Source organism: Osmerus eperlanus, chromosome 18 (assembly GCF_963692335.1).
Source record: "Osmerus eperlanus chromosome 18, fOsmEpe2.1, whole genome shotgun sequence".
Taxonomy (NCBI): Eukaryota; Metazoa; Chordata; class Actinopteri; order Osmeriformes; family Osmeridae; genus Osmerus; species Osmerus eperlanus.
In genome coordinates, this window is record NC_085035.1 from 2,954,540 (window position 1) to 2,974,037 (window position 19,498).

The 19,498-nt window shown below is 46.2% G+C and overlaps 1 protein-coding gene across 1 annotated transcript; it reads right to left on the reverse strand.

The window, feature by feature from the left end:
- Positions 1-87: 87 nt before the first annotated feature.
- dmgdh (dimethylglycine dehydrogenase) lies at positions 88-18,867 on the reverse strand. The gene is made up of 16 exons (XM_062484280.1): positions 18,566-18,867; positions 17,927-18,095; positions 17,026-17,124; positions 16,575-16,739; positions 14,522-14,726; positions 8,445-8,693; positions 7,599-7,797; positions 7,114-7,283; positions 6,568-6,721; positions 4,590-4,755; positions 3,841-3,971; positions 2,536-2,753; positions 2,091-2,248; positions 1,509-1,568; positions 1,230-1,364; positions 88-1,036 (listed from the first exon to the last, which is right to left on the reverse strand). The coding sequence occupies exons 1-16, from the start codon at positions 18,685-18,687 to the stop codon at positions 824-826; spliced, it is 2,613 nt and encodes an 870-aa protein (XP_062340264.1). The 5' UTR covers positions 18,688-18,867; the 3' UTR covers positions 88-823.
- Positions 18,868-19,498: the final 631 nt, after the last annotated feature.

Genomic DNA, 19,498 nt, shown 5'->3' on the forward strand with positions numbered 1-19,498 from the left:
CATGAGTTCGCTTCCGCTTTTCATTTGGGCATCCTAGTTCGCACCCTAGAGTAGACTAAAGATGAAAAACATACACGTACACATAAACAAATAGCATTGCCTTTAATTAAACAAAGTTTCAAATGTACATACATTTACAAAAATGAGTGTAAAATATTTAAATATTTACACAAATATATTGATCTTAATTGTTCCCGGAATACCGTACCGGTAGTCACTATTTTCATTGTTTATTTCTTAGACAAAATTGCAAAACCAATGCATAAAACAGCAAATTTACGAGTAAAATTATGCAAATTATTATTGCAGATAATTTCTCTATATGTAGCAATTTAAAAAGCATTTATTGTGTTTTATTTTCAATAATCGACATTGAATTGAACATTTCTTTAAAACTTTCACAGAAGATAAGATTAATACTTATTACTTACTAGTTTTCTTAGGTACATATTGAGTGTTGGTTGGATTACAGTCTACACACAGCTCATTATAGCATGAATTTAAAAAAGCAACTTTACACAAACTTAGGCTTGCTAAAGCAACTTCCTCTAAACCTGGTGACAGGAAAAAAGTACGTTTCACAGTCCAAAAATGACACCCTTTTTCAACAATACAGTCCACTACTCCCTCAGAGCAGGCAGCGTTAGTGCACCATAGTTCTATTGTGGGACGTCAAATCAAATTTCCCTTTCGTGTTTGTTTTCTTAAACGATCGTTCACAAGGCTTCCAGTCCGCAGTGAGGAGGTGATGGCTGGTTCTTCTGGAAGTCGGTCTAGCAGACCCTGCAGTCGGCAGGCTGGTTCTGGGTGGCTGTGCCCAGACTCACGCCCTGCCCTTGGCCTTCTTCAGCAGACGAGTCCTGGTGGGTTCTGTGAGGACCAGGGGCTCCTGGATCACCATGGCTGGGTACTTCCTGCCCATCAGCTCCACCTCCACCTTCTGACCCACGGAGCACAGCTCCACAGGCAGGTAGGCGAACGCCAGGCTCTGCTGGGAGGTGTAGCTGTAGGCCCCGGACGTTGTGTTGCCCACCACCTGGCACACACACACACACACACAGATGCGCACACAGACGCACATTCACACCCACACACGCAAAAGCAATCAGACATGACGGGTATGCGTACATCAGACATGTTAGAGAGCCATCTAAATCACTCACCCTCCCCCACAACACTTTCACCCGAGAGCAACAACCTTTACACCACCTGGAAGTCTCAGTTCTCACCTTTCCATTGAGCCAGATGGTCTCGTTGCCCTCGGGGTCGACATCATCCGTATCCATGGAGATGTATGACAGCTTCCTCCTCAGGCCCTTGGCCTTGACTTCCTGCAGGGCTGCCTTGCCTATGAAGTCTGCAGGCTGGGGGGGGGGGGGCGTGACCACAACATGTCATTTTGGCGACAGAGAGGATGACCCATACCTTTGTCTCAACATGCCAGTATCAGTTCAGTTCAGTTTATTCATCCCTTAGGCAGTTGGGCAGTGACACAGATCAGTGGGTACCTTGTTCAACTTGATGAAATAGTCCAAGCCAGCCTCCAGCGGATTGGTATCACAGTTCATCTAAGATGAGATAAACATTTACATTTAGTCCTTTAGCAGACGCTCTTTTCCAGAGCGACTTACAGTAAGTACAGGGACATTCCCCCCGAGACAAGTAGGGGGAAGTGCCTTGCCCAAGGACACAATGTCATTTGGCACGGACGGAAATCGACCTGGCAACCTTCAGAGTACTAGCCCGATTCCCTAACCGCTCAGCCACCTGACTCCCATGTCAGTTTAAGGTCCAGTGTGTGTGTGTGTGTGAGTCTGTGTGCTTGTGTGTGTGTTTCTGTTTCAGTGTGTGTGTGTGAGAGTGTGTGTGTTTCTGTTTCAGAGTGTGTGTGTTTGGGTGTGCTTGTGTGTGTGTTTCTGTTTCAGTGTGTGTGTGTGTGTGTGTTTCTGTTTCAGAGTGTGTGTGTGTGTGTTTGTGTGTGCTTGTGTGTGTGTTTCTGTTTCAGTGTGTGTGTGTGAGAGTGTGTCTGTTTCTGTTTCAGAGTGTGTGTGTTTCAGTGTGTGTTTGCGTGTGTGTGTGTGTGTGTGTACCTCAGCTCCCCAGCCTCTGAAGCCCTTCTCCAGCCTGAGTGAGGACATGGCGTAGGTGCCAAAGTTATCGATGCCCTCCTCCTGTCCGGCAGCCATGATGGCCTCGTACACAGCTGCCATGTTCTTCTGGTCGATGTACAGCTCCCAGCCCAGCTCCCCTACACACACACACACACACAATGTCAGCCAGTTTTGTGGATTTGTGTCTCAATGAATGTGTGTTATTTGTGTGTGTAGAGTAGCTAACATGCATGAAAACAAATTCTGTGTGGGTCTGTGTTAACAGTGCCTATGTATATGTGTTAACAGTACCTGTCTTGGTGAGTGTCTGTGTCTGGTTTAACAGTACCTGTGTGTGTCTGTGTTAACAGTACCTGTTTGTCTGGTTTAACAGTACCTGTGTATGTCTGTGTTAACAGTACCTGTTTGTCTGGTTTAACAGTACCTGTGTAGGAGATCCTGATGGCTCGTAGAGGAACACCAGCCAGCTGGATGGGTTTGCAGTGGAGGAACTTGAATCCTGCATCACTAAGGTCCTCCTCCGTGAGCTTCTGTAGAACCTTCCGGGAGTTTGGCCCAGCGACACCCAGCACCCCCATGTCCTCGGTCACGTTACTGATGTCCACGTCATAGACGCCATCTGCTGCCTCTCGCTCTATCCACCTGCACAGACGGATCAGGTGTGATCGCCACGGACAGGACTGTCACAAACGCATCTCTGCTCGTCCCCCTCCACTGCACTTCTCTCTCTTGTCCCTCGTCCTCTCTCTCTCCTATATCCTGTCTCCTCTCTCTGTCTTCTCTCCTTAATCCTCTCTCTCTCTCTGCCTCGTCCTCTCTCTTTCATCTCTCTCCTACATCCTTTCTCCTCCTCTCTCTCTCTCTCTCTCTCTCTCTCTCTCTCTCTCTCTCTCTCTCTCTCTCTCTCTCTCTCTCTCTCTCTCTCTCTCTCTATGTCTCTTTCTATCACTCTCTCTCTCTCTCTCTCTCTCTCTCTCTCTCTCTCTCTCTCTCTCTCTCTCTCTCTCTCTCTCTCTCTCTCTGTCCCTCTCTCCTACATTCACTCCATGAAATCAAACTCATCTAGGTGGGATTTCCAGGTAGGAGAGTGACACAGACTCTAGGCATCCCTGCAGGCATGATGGGATTTGACAGGTGGCCAGGCGAGAGTGGGCTTCACATTTTGCAACCCTCTACCTTGCAGCTGCTTTTCGCTGCCACTAGAGGGCGATACATGACATTGGAAAGCAGTGTCTCAGACGGTCTGAAAAAGAGTTGGGTGCAGAGGAGGAATTAGACGTTTTTACCGTGCTGCTTCCCTACAGGAGCAGACAGAGAGGCTGTAACTTTCCCAGCTGCAGAAAGGGGTTGGGTTTCTGGAATATAAACCTGTATTGTGTCAGTATTGGCTGACTGTCAGAATTGTATTACAGTGTATGGGACAGCATGGGACTACTGTACACCTGGGGGGTCTGGGTGTGGGGGCCTGGGTGGGGTCATGTAACCCATTGGTGTGTGGGTTTATCAGTAAATCATTTGAATGTATGTATTAACTGCTTATCCATGCCTTTACATGGGTGTTTCCCTCATTCCCTCGTGTGTGTGTGTGTGTATGTGTGTATTTGTATGTGTGTGTATGTATGTAAGTGAGTGTGTATGTATGTGTGTATTTGTGTGTATTTGTATGTGTGTGTATGTATGTATGTATGTATGTGTGTGTATATGCATGTGTGTGTGTGTGTGTGTTTACCGGAGGTCGTGCAGCTCCGAGCCTGACCCAGTGATGAGGAAGTATTCCCCAGGTGCCAGCTGGGTGATGGTGACCTCAGCGTAGACCCTACCCGTGGGGGTCAGCATGTGACTGATGTTAGTCAGGCCCACCTGACCACACACCACCGCACAGGGGACAAAGGAGAGTGGGGGGGAGGCATGAGAGGGAGGAAGTGAAATGTTGGTCTAGTAACAGTGCATAGGTACATGGGTACTCCGAAGCTACAGTTGGTGTTAGTGAGGGGTCCAAGTGAGGGGTCTAAGTGAGGGGTCTAAGTGAGGGGTCTAAGTGAGGGGTCTAAGTGAGGGGTCTGCAGTGAGGGGTCTAAGTGAGGGTTCTGCAGTGAGGGGTCTAAGTGAGGGGTCTAAGTGAGGGGTCTAAGTGAGGGGTCTAAGTGAGGGGTCTAAGTGAGGGGTCTGCAGTGAGGGGTCTAAGTGAGGGGTCTAAGTGAGGGGTCTAAGTGAGGGGTCTAAGTGAGGGGTCTAAGTGAGGGGTCTGCAGTGAGGGGTCTAAGTGAGGGGTCTAAGTGAGGGGTCTAAGTGAGGGGTCTAAGTGAGGGGTCTAAGTGAGGGGTCTGCAGTGAGGGGTCTAAGTGAGGGGTCTAAGTGAGGGGTCTAAGTGAGGGGTCTAAGTGAGGGGTCTAAGTGAGGGGTCTGCAGTGAGGGGTCTAAGTGAGGGGTCTAAGTGAGGGGTCTAAGTGAGGGGTCTAAGTGAGGGGTCGGCAGTACCTTGGGCATGGTGTTGGCAAAGAGGCGGTCTAGGAGCTTGTGTGAGTCCTTGCCCTTCACAATGAACTTGCCGAACGGCGTCAAGTCGATGACTCCCACCTTCTCCATCACCAGCTTACACTCCCTTCCTACAGGGCAGAACCAGTTGGTGCGTCTAAAACTGGGCCTAGGACCAAGCAGAAGATGAGGTGGTTATTCACGTTCTGTTCCTGAGTTGAATATCATAAATATGATATGATATGATTGAATATGATAATAATCTCACTCAATTTTACTGTTATATTAATGAAAAAAAAAATCAAAAGCGACAAAAAACATGACAGAATCAAGTTAAGGATTCTGTCTTTGAATCTTTTTGCCCAGGCTTGTAACTACATGATATATAAAACCTCCCATGACAAATGAATGGGAACAAAATGGATGGAACAGTTACATAACCAGAGCCTCATAATGTATGCCTCTGTACAGAGCCGTTAACAGCTTTACATTCGGAAAATTGCATTTCCACACACCAATTAATGAAACCGGTGAAACCAAAGTACTTAAATCCCACAGCCAAAAGCCAAGTCATTACTTGGTGGTTGGCCAACTGCATCTTAACCCTGAGTTTATTGTCCAAACACTTCATGGTGGCGTCAAACGGTCCCATGCTGAGGACTGCCATCGGTCCGTCGTGACGAGGACAGGATGGTACAGTCATGCTCCCTGGATCTTGGCTTTGGGGGACGAATCATTTTCTGTAAATGGTTCTTTTGTGTCTGCTCAAGGCAACACGTAAATAACCAGCTGTGAGCTCATCGTCTTGGGGCTGGCAGAGGTATTAACTCGGACGGAGTGCGCGAGTGTGTGTGTGCGCGCGCATGCTCCTGAGCAAGGGGAAATGTGGCCTTCCCTCCATCCAAAAGAGAAAGAACACAGAGTTCTCGAACGTTAGAACACGTGCAGGAACAGAAGTGCAGGATGAAACCACATGACCACAATGCTACTATCTGCAGGACGTTTTATCCACAGTCTATGTGCGTGTTTGTGTGTGTGTGTGTGTGTGTGTGTGTGTGTGTGGGAAGGGGGTTGCATCTGCGTGTATGTGCTAGACATGTGTGATAATTCTCTGGTGTCTTCACATGTAAAAACAGGATATGGAAATTGGAAATGGACACAGGACCCACACACAAAGGAGACAGTGACTTGGCCAGCTGCAGCTCTGAATGTTCTATGTTCTGAAGTCACGCTATTCTGTTTCGCTGAACTCTAGCTGAACTACAGTATGCCGCCCTGCCAGCCAGGAACCCCCCTCACCGGCACCCTGGTCAGGTGGGTGCGATGCGATTGCAGCGCCTCACGTATTGAGGTAAATTTCACACACCAGTAGGCTTGCTTACGCACACATTTCACACTTTCCCTACCGTCTCTAACAACCACCAGCCTGGGATAATCCAAACGCGTCTCAACGGCTAGTCTCTCCACTCCTAATGCTAGCTGGCACGGCAGACAGAATATCATTGATACTGCATGTTCCTCCCAGAAGGGATTGTTCATGGTATTTGGCTGCCATACAAAACACAGAATGTCTTCCTCGATTCAGTGTGTTGGAGATTATTACAGTGTAAATGCCAGGAGATGCTACGTGGTAGGAAGTGCTACATGCTAGATTGATGCTATTAGCCAGAAGATGCTACATGCTAAGATATGCTATGAGCTAGGAGATGCTGCATGCTAAGATATGCTATGAACTAGGAGATACTACATGCTAAGAGACGCTAGGAGCTAGGAGATGCTGCATGCTAAGATACGCTATGAACTAGGAGATACTACATGCTAAGAGACGCTATGAGCTAGGAGATGCTACATGCTAAGATATGCTATGAGCTAGTAAATACTACATGCTAAGATATGCTATGAGCTAGGAGATACTACATGCTAAGAGACGCTATGAGCTAGGAGATGCTACATGCTGGAAGGCTAGCTGCGGGTGTTCTACTTGTATCCGGTGTCATCTCCAGGTTTGTAAAACCAGTGAGGCTGCTCCCAGCCAGCGTGGAAGCCCATGGAGGCCTTTCCCTTCATCAGCTCATACACCCCACTGGTCCTGCTGGTGGGCCGCCCAGCAAACCTCTCCTCCTTAGGGTAGCCGACTGGTGGAAGAGGGGGAGGATGGGTTGGAGAGAGAGAGGGGGGCGAGGGAGAGAGCGGGAGGGGAAGGGTTGGAGAGAGAAAGAGGGGGCGAAGAGAGAGAGCGGGAGGGGAAGGGTTGGAGAGAGAGCGGGGGGAGGAGGGGGGAAAGAGAGATCGAGAGAGAGTGAGAGGATGGGTTGGAGAGAGAGGGGGGCAAGAGACAGAGAGCAAGGTAGAGAAAGAGTAGCAGAGAGAAAGAGAGAGAGGGATTGTGGGGCGAGAGAGATGAGAGGGAAGGGAGTGAGAGAAAACAACGTAAGGGAATGTTGACGATACGGAAGCAATCAGACCGTGGCTGTTCCTACATTTGGCTGTACGGTACGTGGCTGTAGCGGCCTACCCATCCACTCACCTACGTTGTTGAAGCCATAGGACTCCCTGGCCTTGGCACACATGTAAGGTACAGTGGTCCACTTCCCGTAGCGGTTGGGGTCACATTCGATGAGGTCGTAGGGCGGCTCTCCAGTACGGATCCAGTCACTCAGGAACTTGCCAATGCCCCCAGCGTGGATGACTCCATACCTGGAATATCAGGGACAACAAAAACGAAAAACAAAGTGAAGCAACTCCCAACTCACATCATCCAGAAGGAGAGCAATGTCAAGACACCCACACAGTTCACAGTGCCCCGATAATGTCCAACAAACACCAAACGTTCTCCTGTTGGCTGTTGGGTTTAGAATGTTCGGAAAGATAACTGTCATTTTCACACTGCCTCAACAAATGCCACATCACACCAAACCAACACACCCAAACGAGTGATGGCTGTTTGTTGGGCAGTGGACTGGCCTTCACACGCTTCCATGCTCGCACACTGACACGCTCTCTGCTACGCACCCGAAGCCGATGGCGGTCCAGTAGTTGCGTGCTCCCTGGTGTGGCCCCACCATGGGCAGCAGATCAGGGGTGTACGTGATTGGCCCAGACACGATGTTGATGATGTCAGCTTCCTTCAGCACAGGAACCATCTCCATGGCCATCTCCACGTGGTCCATGATTCTGTCCAGATCCGACTCAAACAGCTCCTTGCCGAAACCTGGAACACACACACACACACACCACACAAACACACACACCACACACACACACACAGAGGCAGATGCATGCAGCGATGAGTAAGACAGAGAGACAGACGTACACATTGAAAAAAGAGAGTGTAATGTCACACTGCAAAAACTCTCCCTCTAACTGAGTGTTATAATCTTGTTTTAATCTATCTGGACTTGTTTGTATAAATGTCTTATCTAGTGACTTAATTAGAGTAAACAACACATTATTTTAAGAAATCTCATCGAGTGAAACTGTCTTACTGCACTAACAAACCGATATACATCTTTTAACCCTTGTGTTATCTTCGGGTCATTGTGACCTTTCAGTCATTGTGACCCCCCCACGTGTTGTGACAACTTTACCTCATACAAAAACAAATAAAAATCATTTTCTTTTAACCGTTGGGCTGTCTCACACCCCCAACGGCGCGAAGGTTAAAAGAAAATGCTTTTTATTTGTTTTTGTATGAGGTAAAGTTGTCGCAGCACAACGATGGGTCGTTGTGACACCAAGGCAGCACAAGGGTTAAGCATAGCCAAGCTCATAACTAATATTTTGGCCGTTTAAATCCAATAGGGGACTTTTTCCGCCGCGTAGACGAAGCGATGGCCAGGTAGACCGAGTGATCCAGACCTGGAGGAACTCCGTCCGTGACCCAGGAGTCCTGCAGCACCATCTTCTCCTCCCTCTCGTAGGGCCCAAACAGCAGGCCGTCCCTCTCCTGCCGCAGGTAGTACGAGCCCTCCAGGTCCCTGATCACTGGAAGCTCTGTCTTCAGGGCCTTCACCTCGGGCACCGTCGCCGTCACCACGTACTGGTGATGGACGGGGATGGTGGGGTGGTCGAAACCAATCAGCTGGCCAACCTCCCGGGCCCAGAAACCTGTCGGCCAATAAGATAACACTGCTTAATTATATGCAAGGTTTTTAGCGCATTATAGTGAGAGAGAGAGAGAGAGAGAGAGAGAGGGAGAAAAGAAAAAAGAGAGAAATAGAGGTATATAGAGAGAGCATTGTGGTAAGATGCTAGGTATATATGCAGTACACAGCAATTAGTGCACTATTTCAGTCTCCACCACAAGGACAGGATAACACGGACAACAACAGAGTCTTTCACAATTTAAAAAACACACACACACACTCTACCAATTCACTCCTCTTAGCACGTGCATAATCAGGATCTATAGGATTAAGAAAATCTGTCTGAGAGGTTGTGTCTATGCAAGAATGTACCAAGCAGATGTTTGACTGTATTCATTCAGTTGCCAATGCAGGAAAATGACCGTCTGCCTCAAGCTGGTGAGTCTCCCTACTTTAGAGAACACTATGTACAGAGTACAGTACATCTGTATGGCCCAGCAATAGCATTCAGATTAAAAGTAACAGGGTAAAGCGTCGAATCACTTTGGACCCACGATTCTATAGCGCAGTCTCTGCATTTCACCTCTGATTCACTTTGCCCGATGAACGTGAAGTCACACTCGTTCTGTCATCCGTGTTTGGCTCTCTCGGAGCATCTTGACAGAACCATCCAGTCAGCAGATGAGCTCCACATATGGAACCCGCTCGCCAGATGATCTGATTGACTTAGGTTTAGACTCCCATCACCCAGCTAAGGGTGATGGGAGTCAGGTGGCTAAGTACAGGGACTTACAGTAAGTCCCTGTACTTACTGTAAGTCGCTCTGGATAAGAGCGTCTGATAAATGACTAAAAATGTAAAAATGATGGAGTTGGGTAACTCACACACAGAACCTGGCCCAACCTTGTGTCCTTTCAACAACTCATTATCGAGCAGCCCAGGCCCGTCTGGGCTGAGTTTGGAACAAGAACCACCGCAAACATAAACACTCACTAGCTAGATTTTGTATTCTTTAACCGCTCACCATGAAGCCAAATATCCTCTAAAAAGACACGACCGTCAAATGCCTTTGGGGTGAAAAATAAGCCTTTTTTTTATGTCAGAGAGGTGTGTTCGGACCCTCTCTGGAAGAGAGCCCGCTATCACCAAAGCTTTCTGTCCACACAGTGACTGGTCACAGCCTGTCACAACCAGTTGGAAAAAGGCCACATGCAGACCCAGTTGTCGACTTCTATTGACAACTACTTACTGCCAAAGTTCCAAACGGGTCTTTTGACAGTTGACCCTCGACAACTGTACACAGCATTGGATTGGTTTCAACAAGAAACCCTGTTCTTGTTTTCATTCTCTAGGTTACACCCCTCTAAAGTACCCAGGCAAGGCAATTAATGAAGGTTACAAACCTTCAGTAATTACCTTCAAACATTATGGAAAACTCTCTGTTTACAGTTAGACCATGGGGCTGTTCTCTCCTGTGTAGATCTTGTGTACTTCAGCTCTGAAACCTTCTCCTAATGTGTGCTTAGCATTCCCACCAGCGGCAACGCTACACGCTACGCAGGAGAGACGGGTGTATTTTGGTTGACAAACATGGTTTCTTACACGTTGTGTTCGGGTTCCATGTTCCATGTTCTCTGTGCAGTCCCCTGAGGCTTGTGGGTAAAGGTGGCCCTGACCTCGAGGCCACAGTCTGGGCCGGAGAAGGTGGTTAAGCGGCACATGTTTACCAGAGCCCAAAGGCACACAAGGTTGATTCACTGGCTCGGTCAGGAATAGCCACCCATGAATGGGCTCTGTCATCCAGCTCAAATGAAGCTCCATTTGAAGCGGACCGTGCCCTCCTTTACAAACCCCCTCCTCCCTCTCTCCAGCTCGCATGTGTTCAGAGATAACACGAGGAGGTAGGTACTCTCTGAAGGCCAATGTGTTTTTGCTCTCTGTGTGAAACACTGCTTTGTCTATTTTGTCATATTTTTGGGGGGTCACTTTTAGTGAGATGGCCTTCTAATGCAGCTCTCGAGGTAGAAAATTAGCACGTAGAAATTGAAAGAGACCGACTTGCTTTCTCCTGTGTTTCAAGAGATCCTCCGTGACCTGCGAAGGTTCAAGAGATATGCTCTTCTGCGTCTTCACAGGTCATACTGGTGAAACGGACTGAAACATGATGACGACTCAGACACCAATTCTGAGAACTCATACTGGAATCTGGTTGGTCGAGGTGCCCAAAACAGGGTTCAAGGGCTAGCTGTCGTGTTTTGAACACTTAAGAGAAACTCAAGATGACTTGAGAAAGGAAAGAGGAACAGTTTAAGGAGGAAACTATGGAAGTGGGAGCAATAAAGAGAGATGAAAGTAGACAAGCAATGAAGGGGACGCCAGACTTGAGAAAAAGACCGAAAAGAGGAGAAAAATATGAAAGGAAGAGACATATGAGTAGGAGGGGAGGAAAAGAGGAGGGGACGAGGGAAGGAAGGAAGGAGGAGACGAGGGAAGGAAGAGAGGAAGGGACAAGGGAAGGAAGGGAAAGCAGGACTGGGTTGAATGTGGGAGTGAAGGGAGGGACAGAGAGGGAGATTGGTGTCTCTCAGGAATGAACCTCAGGATCTGCTTTCACATGGGAGTTATTTCTGCCGTGTAAGTCACACACAGGCACACATATGCACATACACACATTCTCAGCAACCCACCAACTTATTAAAAAAAGGGTAGATCAGGGGTTTGGTTGTCCAAACTAGAGGCCTAAGAGGGAGAGGAAGAAGAGGCTGGTCTTCATGGATATGCACAATCATTTGTTTTTTTGTTATTTTGTATTATCCGGATGGAGCATGACATAAATAACTGATACCAACCGGAACTAGCGGTGGTTTGATGACATAAGCATCGTCAACTGTGGGTGTGAGGCAGGCAGACCTATTTCAACAGTCAAGAGATTCCAGATCCTGCTTTTATGCTCTTAGCGTGCTTGCTTGTCTGGTTCCATCTTCATTTCTCAGTCTCATCATTGTTATCCTATTTGAGAACATTCCCACACATGCAAACAATGCTCTCAAAATGGAATTCCAACCACAATCTAAGAGAGACAGCAGTTTTAGAACAAGAGGTGCGAAAGGGGAGGCAGAGTTACTGTGAGTGTGACCACAAGACTCAAAAAAACAAAAAACAAAAAAACAACTGAATTCCCAGACACTGTGACCATGACAATGTGTCCATGTGAGAGAAAGGTACTGTTATTTTGTATTACATTTTAATAAAACATGTCTGTCTAATAACAGTCTATTATAACTCTTCCTCCACCACCAAATCAACTTACATAAAACTGTGAATTCGTAAGGCACAGAACCAACAGAAACACACACTTGCACACAACCACACAGTCTACACACAAACTCAAACACACAGACGCACGCAAACAAAATCATACCTCGATGCACAACCAATGACAATGCATACAGAATTCAACCTACAGCATTTTGCTGTTCAAAACAGAGTCAAACTGTCATTCCACAACAGTGAGGCAGTGTGGTTGTGTAACTTAACCCTTGTGTTATCTTCGGGTCATTCTGACCCATCAGCCGTGTGACCCACCGTCGTATTGCGACAAATTTACCTCATACAAAAACAAAGTGAAGCATTTTCTTTTAACCGTTGGGCTGTCTCAGACCCCCCACATTGCAAAGGTTAAAAGAAAATTATTTTTATTAGTTTTTGTATTGGGTAAAACTGGGTAAACACAATGATGGTTCGTTATGAACCTTTGGGTCATGTGACCCGAAGGCAGCACAAGGGTTAACCTGTTCTTGCAATGTACCCTGACAATGTAACTGAATCTAGCCATGACTCTATGTTTCTCTGCAACTTTCTCTTTTCTTCCAAAAAACATACAGACTACGTAGCAAAGGCTGTATTCTTTCCCCATGCTGTGTGCCTCATGCAATGCATTGCCTGAAACTCTAGAGACTCCAGCATAGCAATGACTTCACCGTGGCATCCTGTCTCATCTGAAGGAAATACCACTGCAGAAGCAGGGCCAAGCTCTACAAATCCTCAATAAGATGCGAGGCTTTCAGCACCTGCTAACGATCAATCTCTTCTTCTGCTAGCATGGATGCTAAATATTTTTTTGTCTAATGTTTCGGACAGCTTTTGAACCACTCTCAGTGTGGAAGAATGGAGAGTGTTTTTAATACAGAGAGCACCTCAACAGCAAATTCATGAAGTTGGAGTACACATCACAGTTTGCAGAGAACAGTAGAGGAAACCATAAGCCTGCCTCAAAGTATTTCCTCCAGAAAGAAAAAAAAAAACCTTAAAAGTCTGTAGAAGAGGTGTGCTCAAGCTGCCTACTTGTGATTGGATAAAATCTGAACCGTTGGCCTGTTTGGATTGGCTGATGGGCAAACTGAGGGCAAGAGGCCAGAACAGGCCCACAATATTAATGACTTTAGCAAGGCCAGAGCAAATGTACAGCTTGAAGTCCCTCAGGAACTCATAAAACACAGAGAGAGAGGCTGAGCAGCCAGCTGCAAAATGGGTCAGTTATGCAAGTGAGTATGATAGTAGAGACAGTCCCCTACATACTACATTAAGGGACAGTACAGTTTTCATGGGTGTGCTAAAATTGTTTTAGTCCTACTTCGTTGCCAAGTTGGCTAATAATATTTGTGTGATGCCTTTTTGTTTGTTCATCACCCTCACATTGCAGGTTGGCCATCCGGTTATGACTCCTTAAAACTGTTTTAATAAAAATGTAACATTCAGCCTTCTTTGGCAGGGGTCCTCTTTGACCGACCCCTCCAGTCCTAGAATGGGATGTGGAAAGTCAAAGTGTTATCTATACTAAAATCAACTGCTACAGGAAGATTTCACTGCATATTAAACTCTGAGGGCCTAAAAGAAAGAATGGGGGGGGGGGGGGGTGAATTCCTGAACTTTGCTAGATCAACAGGCACAGAAGTGAAAATGCAGTTGTGTTTGCCAACAAAATCCTCACAGAACTGGTATGACCCGGTTCAGAATACGTAAACCTGCTCCAACACTGTCCTGTTCGGCCAAAGGTCCCTAATAGATGACATACCCACAACAAGCCTGCTCAGACAGGCCTGAGACAGACACAAGACGCCCTCTTAAACAGTTTCATCAGCAGTGACCTTGACCGCACAAAGCCTCGGTAACAAATAACAGCATTCCCGCTGTCGTGTAGGGCGACAGGAAATGTTGCAAAATGGTGAAGTGAGGAAGAATTAGAGGGTAGAGGTTCCTCCTTGATAAGACAGCAAACTATCTGACTTACACTGAAACTGGGACCTTCCCAGACCCAATTGTAAAAAAAACTGTAACTTGAGCTTTAGTTATTGGGCCAGCATTTTTGGTCGACAGACAAAATGTTTCTCAATGTGATTTCTGTACAATTTCCACCAGAATCTGTGATTAGATCAACATTTGTAGAGAGGGGCGTAATCCTCCAAGATCATCTGCTAAAATGTGGCACCTTGTGTTTCTTTCTCACACACTTTTTTTTGTGTTGCTTGTGCAAGAGAGCACATGTGTTTAAGGCAGAGGTTTGTTCTCAAATGTGGGTAGGACAGATTGTTTCAATAACTTGAATTTACATATAATTATGTACATTAAAAGTGTTGGGGAGGTACACAGATTAGCATTTTTCAAAAGTATTTGGAAATATTCAAATTCCAAAGTAGTAGTATTATTCAAGTAGTGTTCAAAAGTATTTCGAAAGTATTCAGTGTTTCCATGTATACTGAAACCTACGCCCCTTGTCACATGCGTCAAAGGGTCTACGAAGCGCGAGTGGGTGAGAGTGCTGACGTTTTTCCAGGCTCCTGATACACCGACCTGTGGCGTTCACGATGCGGTTGGCGCGGATGGTCCCGTGAGGAGTCTGGACGTCCCACCTGCCGTCGGAGGTCGGCGTGAGGCTGGACACCGGCGCCGGGTTGTAGATCTGGGCGCCGTACATCCGCGCCCCCGCGGCCAGCGCCATGGTCAGGGAGTAGGGGTCGATGTGGCCGTCGCCCGGGTTATACAGACCCCCTATCACCTGGGAGGAAAACAAACTGTCAAAAAAATGTCAGGAGGATTTACAGTCAGGTCCATAAATATTTGGACATTGACACAATTTTCATCATTTTGGCTCTGTATACCACCACAATGGATTTGAAATGAAACAATCAAGATGTGCTTTAAGTGCAGACTTTCAGCTTTAATTTCAGGGTATTTACATCCAAATCAGGTGAACGGTGTAGGAATTACAACACATTTTATATGTGGCCCCCCCCTTTTTAAGGGACCAAAAGTAATTGGACAAACTAACATAATCATAAATCTAATTGTCACTTTTAATACTTGGTTGACTTGGTTGTCATTGACTGCAAATCCTTTGCAGTCAATGACAGCCTGAAGTCTGGAACCCATAGACATCACTAGACACTGGGTTTCGTCCCTGGTGATGCTCTGCCAGGCCTCTACTGCAACTGTCTTCAGTTCCTGCTTGTTCTTGGGGCATTTTCCATTCAGTTTTGTCTTTAGCAAGTGAAATGCATGCTCAATTGGATTTAGGTCAGGTGATTGACTTGGCCATGGCAGAACATTCCACTTCTTTGCCTTAAAAAACTCTTTGGTTGCTTTCACAGTATGCTTCGGGTCATTGTCCATCTGCACTGTGAAGCGCCGTCCTATGAGTTCTGAAGCATTTGGCTGAATCTGAGCAGATAATATTGCCCGAAACACTTCAGAATTCATCCTACTGCTTTTGTCAGCAGTCACATCATCGATAAATACAAGGGAACCAGTTCCATTGGCAGCCATACATGCCCACGCCATAACACTACCTCCACCATGCTTCACTGATGAGGTGGTATGCTTTGGATCATGAGCAGTTCCTTCCCTTCTCCATACTCTTCTCTTCCCATCATTCTGGTACAAGTTGATCTTGGTCTCATCTGTCCATAGGATGTTGTTCCAGAACTGTACAGGCTCTTTTAGATGTTTTTTGGCAAACTCTAATCTGGTCTTCCTGTTTTTGAGACTCACCAATGGTTTACATCTTGTGGTGAACCCTCTGTATTTACTCTGGTGAAGTCTTCTCTTAATTGTTGACTTTGACACAGATACGCCTACCTCCTGGAGAGTGTTCTTGATCTGGCCAACTGTTGTGAAGGGGTTTTTCTTCACCAGGGAAAGAATTCTTCTGTCATCCACCACAGTTGTTTTCCGTGGTCTTCCGGGTCTTTTGGTGTTGCTGAGCTCACCAGTGCGTTCTTTCTTTTTAAGAATGTACCAAACAGTTGATTTGGCCACACCTAATGTTTTTGCTATCTCTCTGATAGGTTTGTTTTGATTTTTCAGCCTAACGATGGCTTGCTTCACTGATGGTGACAGCTCTTTGGACTTCATATTGAGAGTTGACAGCAACAGATTCCAAACACAAATACCATACTTGAAATGAACTCTAGACCTTTTATCTGCTCCTTGTCAATGAAATAACAAACTCCCTTTATTTAGTCATTTAGCAGACGCTCTTATCCAGAGCGACTTACAGTAAGTACAGGGACATTCCCCCCCGAGGCAAGTAGGGTGAAGTGCCTTGCCCAAGGACACAACATCATTTGGCACAGCCTGGAATCAAACCAGCAACCTTCTGATTAATAGCCCGATTCCCTAACCGCTCAGCCATCTGACCCCCATTTACCCGGTTGATAAAACCGACAAGTCGTTAAGCTATTACTTAAGCTTATTCCCACAAGCAATCTTCCCTGCGCGATAACAAAAAAAGTCACTCGCTTTTTTCATCACCCTAATAACAAAGAACTCCTGGACCGAATTTGGACCTTTAACATTTACGGCATGAACAGAGTTCAGTGACTTCCAGTGCTGGGTGTGTCCAGACCTTGTCCATGTTGAGCAGAGGGAAGAGCTCCTTGATCCTTTCGGGCTCGATGAGGGACTGGGGCGTCGGGTGCCAGTGTGCTCGGCTCATCTGGTACCTCAGCTCGTCCACCCTGACTGGGGTGGAGGCGATCCGAATGCTCCCTGGCTGGTGGAAACCCACAGCCTACGGGTGCAGAGACAGACGTTATAACAGTGATAAGACATTTGACTTTTCCAAGAACTCAGAGACGCTTTACAGAGTGTACACACAAGGGCCGTGTTTCCCAGATTCGTCCTTGAAGCCAAAAGGCAAGTGTGTGTGTACATGTGTTGTACTTGTCTGTACACACACGCGCGCGCACACACACACACACCATGCAGAACTACGAGGGTACTTGACATGCTGCCATCAGCTCAGAACAGAATACATGATGATATGTGTGTTATGATGCTGGTGATGTTCATCGTACCTGTCCAGTCTCAGCCTCCAGGCTCTCATAGAGCTTGATGCTGTAGTAATGAACCTTCTTCAGATTGATCCCAGGGTGGTAGTATGTGGTCAATCCAGCCTGGAAAACAGACGGTGTTGCAATGGGTGATTTCGTTTTATGTCAAAAATAGCCAATGGTTTCAGATAGTGTCGTTATACACATCAAGATTAACATCTTCCCTGCATCACAAAGTTGCAGTAATCTAGATATCACCATCTGGCTCACACAAAACAGTCTCTCATAACAGATGATAATAACATAACAGTATTGGTCATTGACTTTTATCTCAGGGGTAACATGGTCCTCCACACACATTATTGACTTCATGTCAAGGGTACTCTATAACCAGGTCAGAGAGCTAACTTTTTAACACCTGTGTCAGTGTGCCTAGATTCAAACCTAGACAGTACTGCAGTGAGGGCGGTTGGATACGACTCAGTCCTGTTGACCTCTGACATTTTGGTGTGCATCGGAGGAATGTGTTGACTGTGCTAGATACAGCTAGCACTACTACCAGGAAAAGGTGCTCTGAGAGGTGAGCTGGAGGGGAGGTAGGGGAGGTCAGGTCAGGTCAAAAACAAGTAGGTCAGGTCCACAGCTGCAACATTGATACCAAGTCAGTTCTTTGACAGCTGTCTCTGACGACTCTGGGCGGCTACTGTTACATGACAGGCAGCCTCAGTCAGATCTACTAAGTCCCGTGTCTCTGTCTAAGGGTAGGAGAAGATCTCCCTTGTCCTATCCCCTGAGGGACAACCCCACAGTTTGGTTCTGTGTCTGTTATCATGTGGCCAGACATTATTTCGTCAGGATTTTTTTTTTTTTTAAGTAATGCCCAAGAGATACTGTCCAGCGAGTGCTTGGTTGCTTGGTAACCTACGGCGTGCCAGGTGGACCCTGCTGTCAGGTCAGACTTCTCCAGAAGGACCACGTCCTTCATGCCACCTTTGGCCAGGTGGTAGGCCAAACTGACTCCCACACAGCCTCCGCCAATGATGACTGTGTCGGCTGTGTCCTTCCATCTCTTCCCCAGGACTGTGCTCCCCTCTCTGGGTAGTGGGAGAGAAGTGTTGATTCATTGATCAACAGATTGATCTGTTGTTTTAGCTGAAGTTCAGGGATTCGGGTGGACGAAGTTAACATTAAGAAGCATTGACTGCATGAATCAGACTATGAACACGTTCATGACATCATATTGCCTCATGGAACATTAACTAACAACAGGCTTATGATGTACAAGCATTCTGTTGTTTATTTGCCACTTAATATGAACACTAAAGTAGAAGCACAGAGAAGTACAGTACAATGATCACGTGATCTGCGGGTAAATCATGCTGACATGCAAATGTCATTTATCAATTGCTAGATTGAGAACAGTGAATGTAGTAAACGTAGTTATAATCGTTTTGGCCTGTTTGGTGAGGACTCCAGTAGCGTGTTTGTATTGATATAACGACAAAACAGTGGCTTAGTTGTAATGTCGGGGAACCCATTTTTGCTCAGAAAAGTTTGTGTTTACCCTTCCTCTGCACGTCTCCGTGTAGAGCAGCATATGGTCCTCAGATGCACTCGCGCTCTTCCTCGACAGGCTGCCAAATCTCTCCGCAAGTGAGTTTTAATAGCGTAAAATATTCTCGACATTTTCGAACTAGTCAAACAACTAGTTATTCCACTTTAGCGCATTCCTAGACCACCTCTCGCTTAAGCCCACGGCAACGTATAATCTAGTTTAGTCTATTTTCAAATAGGCCTACGCAATTTTGCATAAACACACCTATAGAGAACGCCCACTGCAGGAACCCAGTCAATTTTAACGCACTGAAACTGTACCCAGATTCTCGCTGGATCCTCCCCGTACGAAAGTTATTTACTTTACACCGTGCTTCTCCAAATGTCACCTATAAATCATTTTCGGGAAAAAAACGGCATAAATGTTTTTAAGAAAATGCTGAAATAAATGTAGTACTATGATCCCATTGAATTGGGTTATAAGATGAAAATGAACTTACTATTGAATTCGTTACATGTAGACTACCGCTTGCATAACACCGTTAAGTCAACATCATGGGCTAAAGCAGGTTGATATTATTCATTAACCCAGAAATGAGACCTCCGACAAACGAACGTTTGTGTGTATTTGGAATGATACTGATATCATTAAGATATCTGAAGTAGCAGACTTAATAAAATAATTAGGCATATTTGATTTTCCTAAATGAATTTTTCGATAAGGCCATGTAGCTTATCCACTTGATTTGTATGAGTCACTGCTGTTGTCTACATCACATGTAGCCTATGCAGGGTTTATCTCGTAGTCCTTGGTCAGTTAGGGCTTAGTTCCAGTTTAACCTGGATAGGACTGGTCTTATTCAGCAGAAACAGAGGTGGCTATTAAGAGCTTTCAAAATGTCAGACGGAGTAGAGATGTTAAGAGTGATTGTGTCTGTAATAA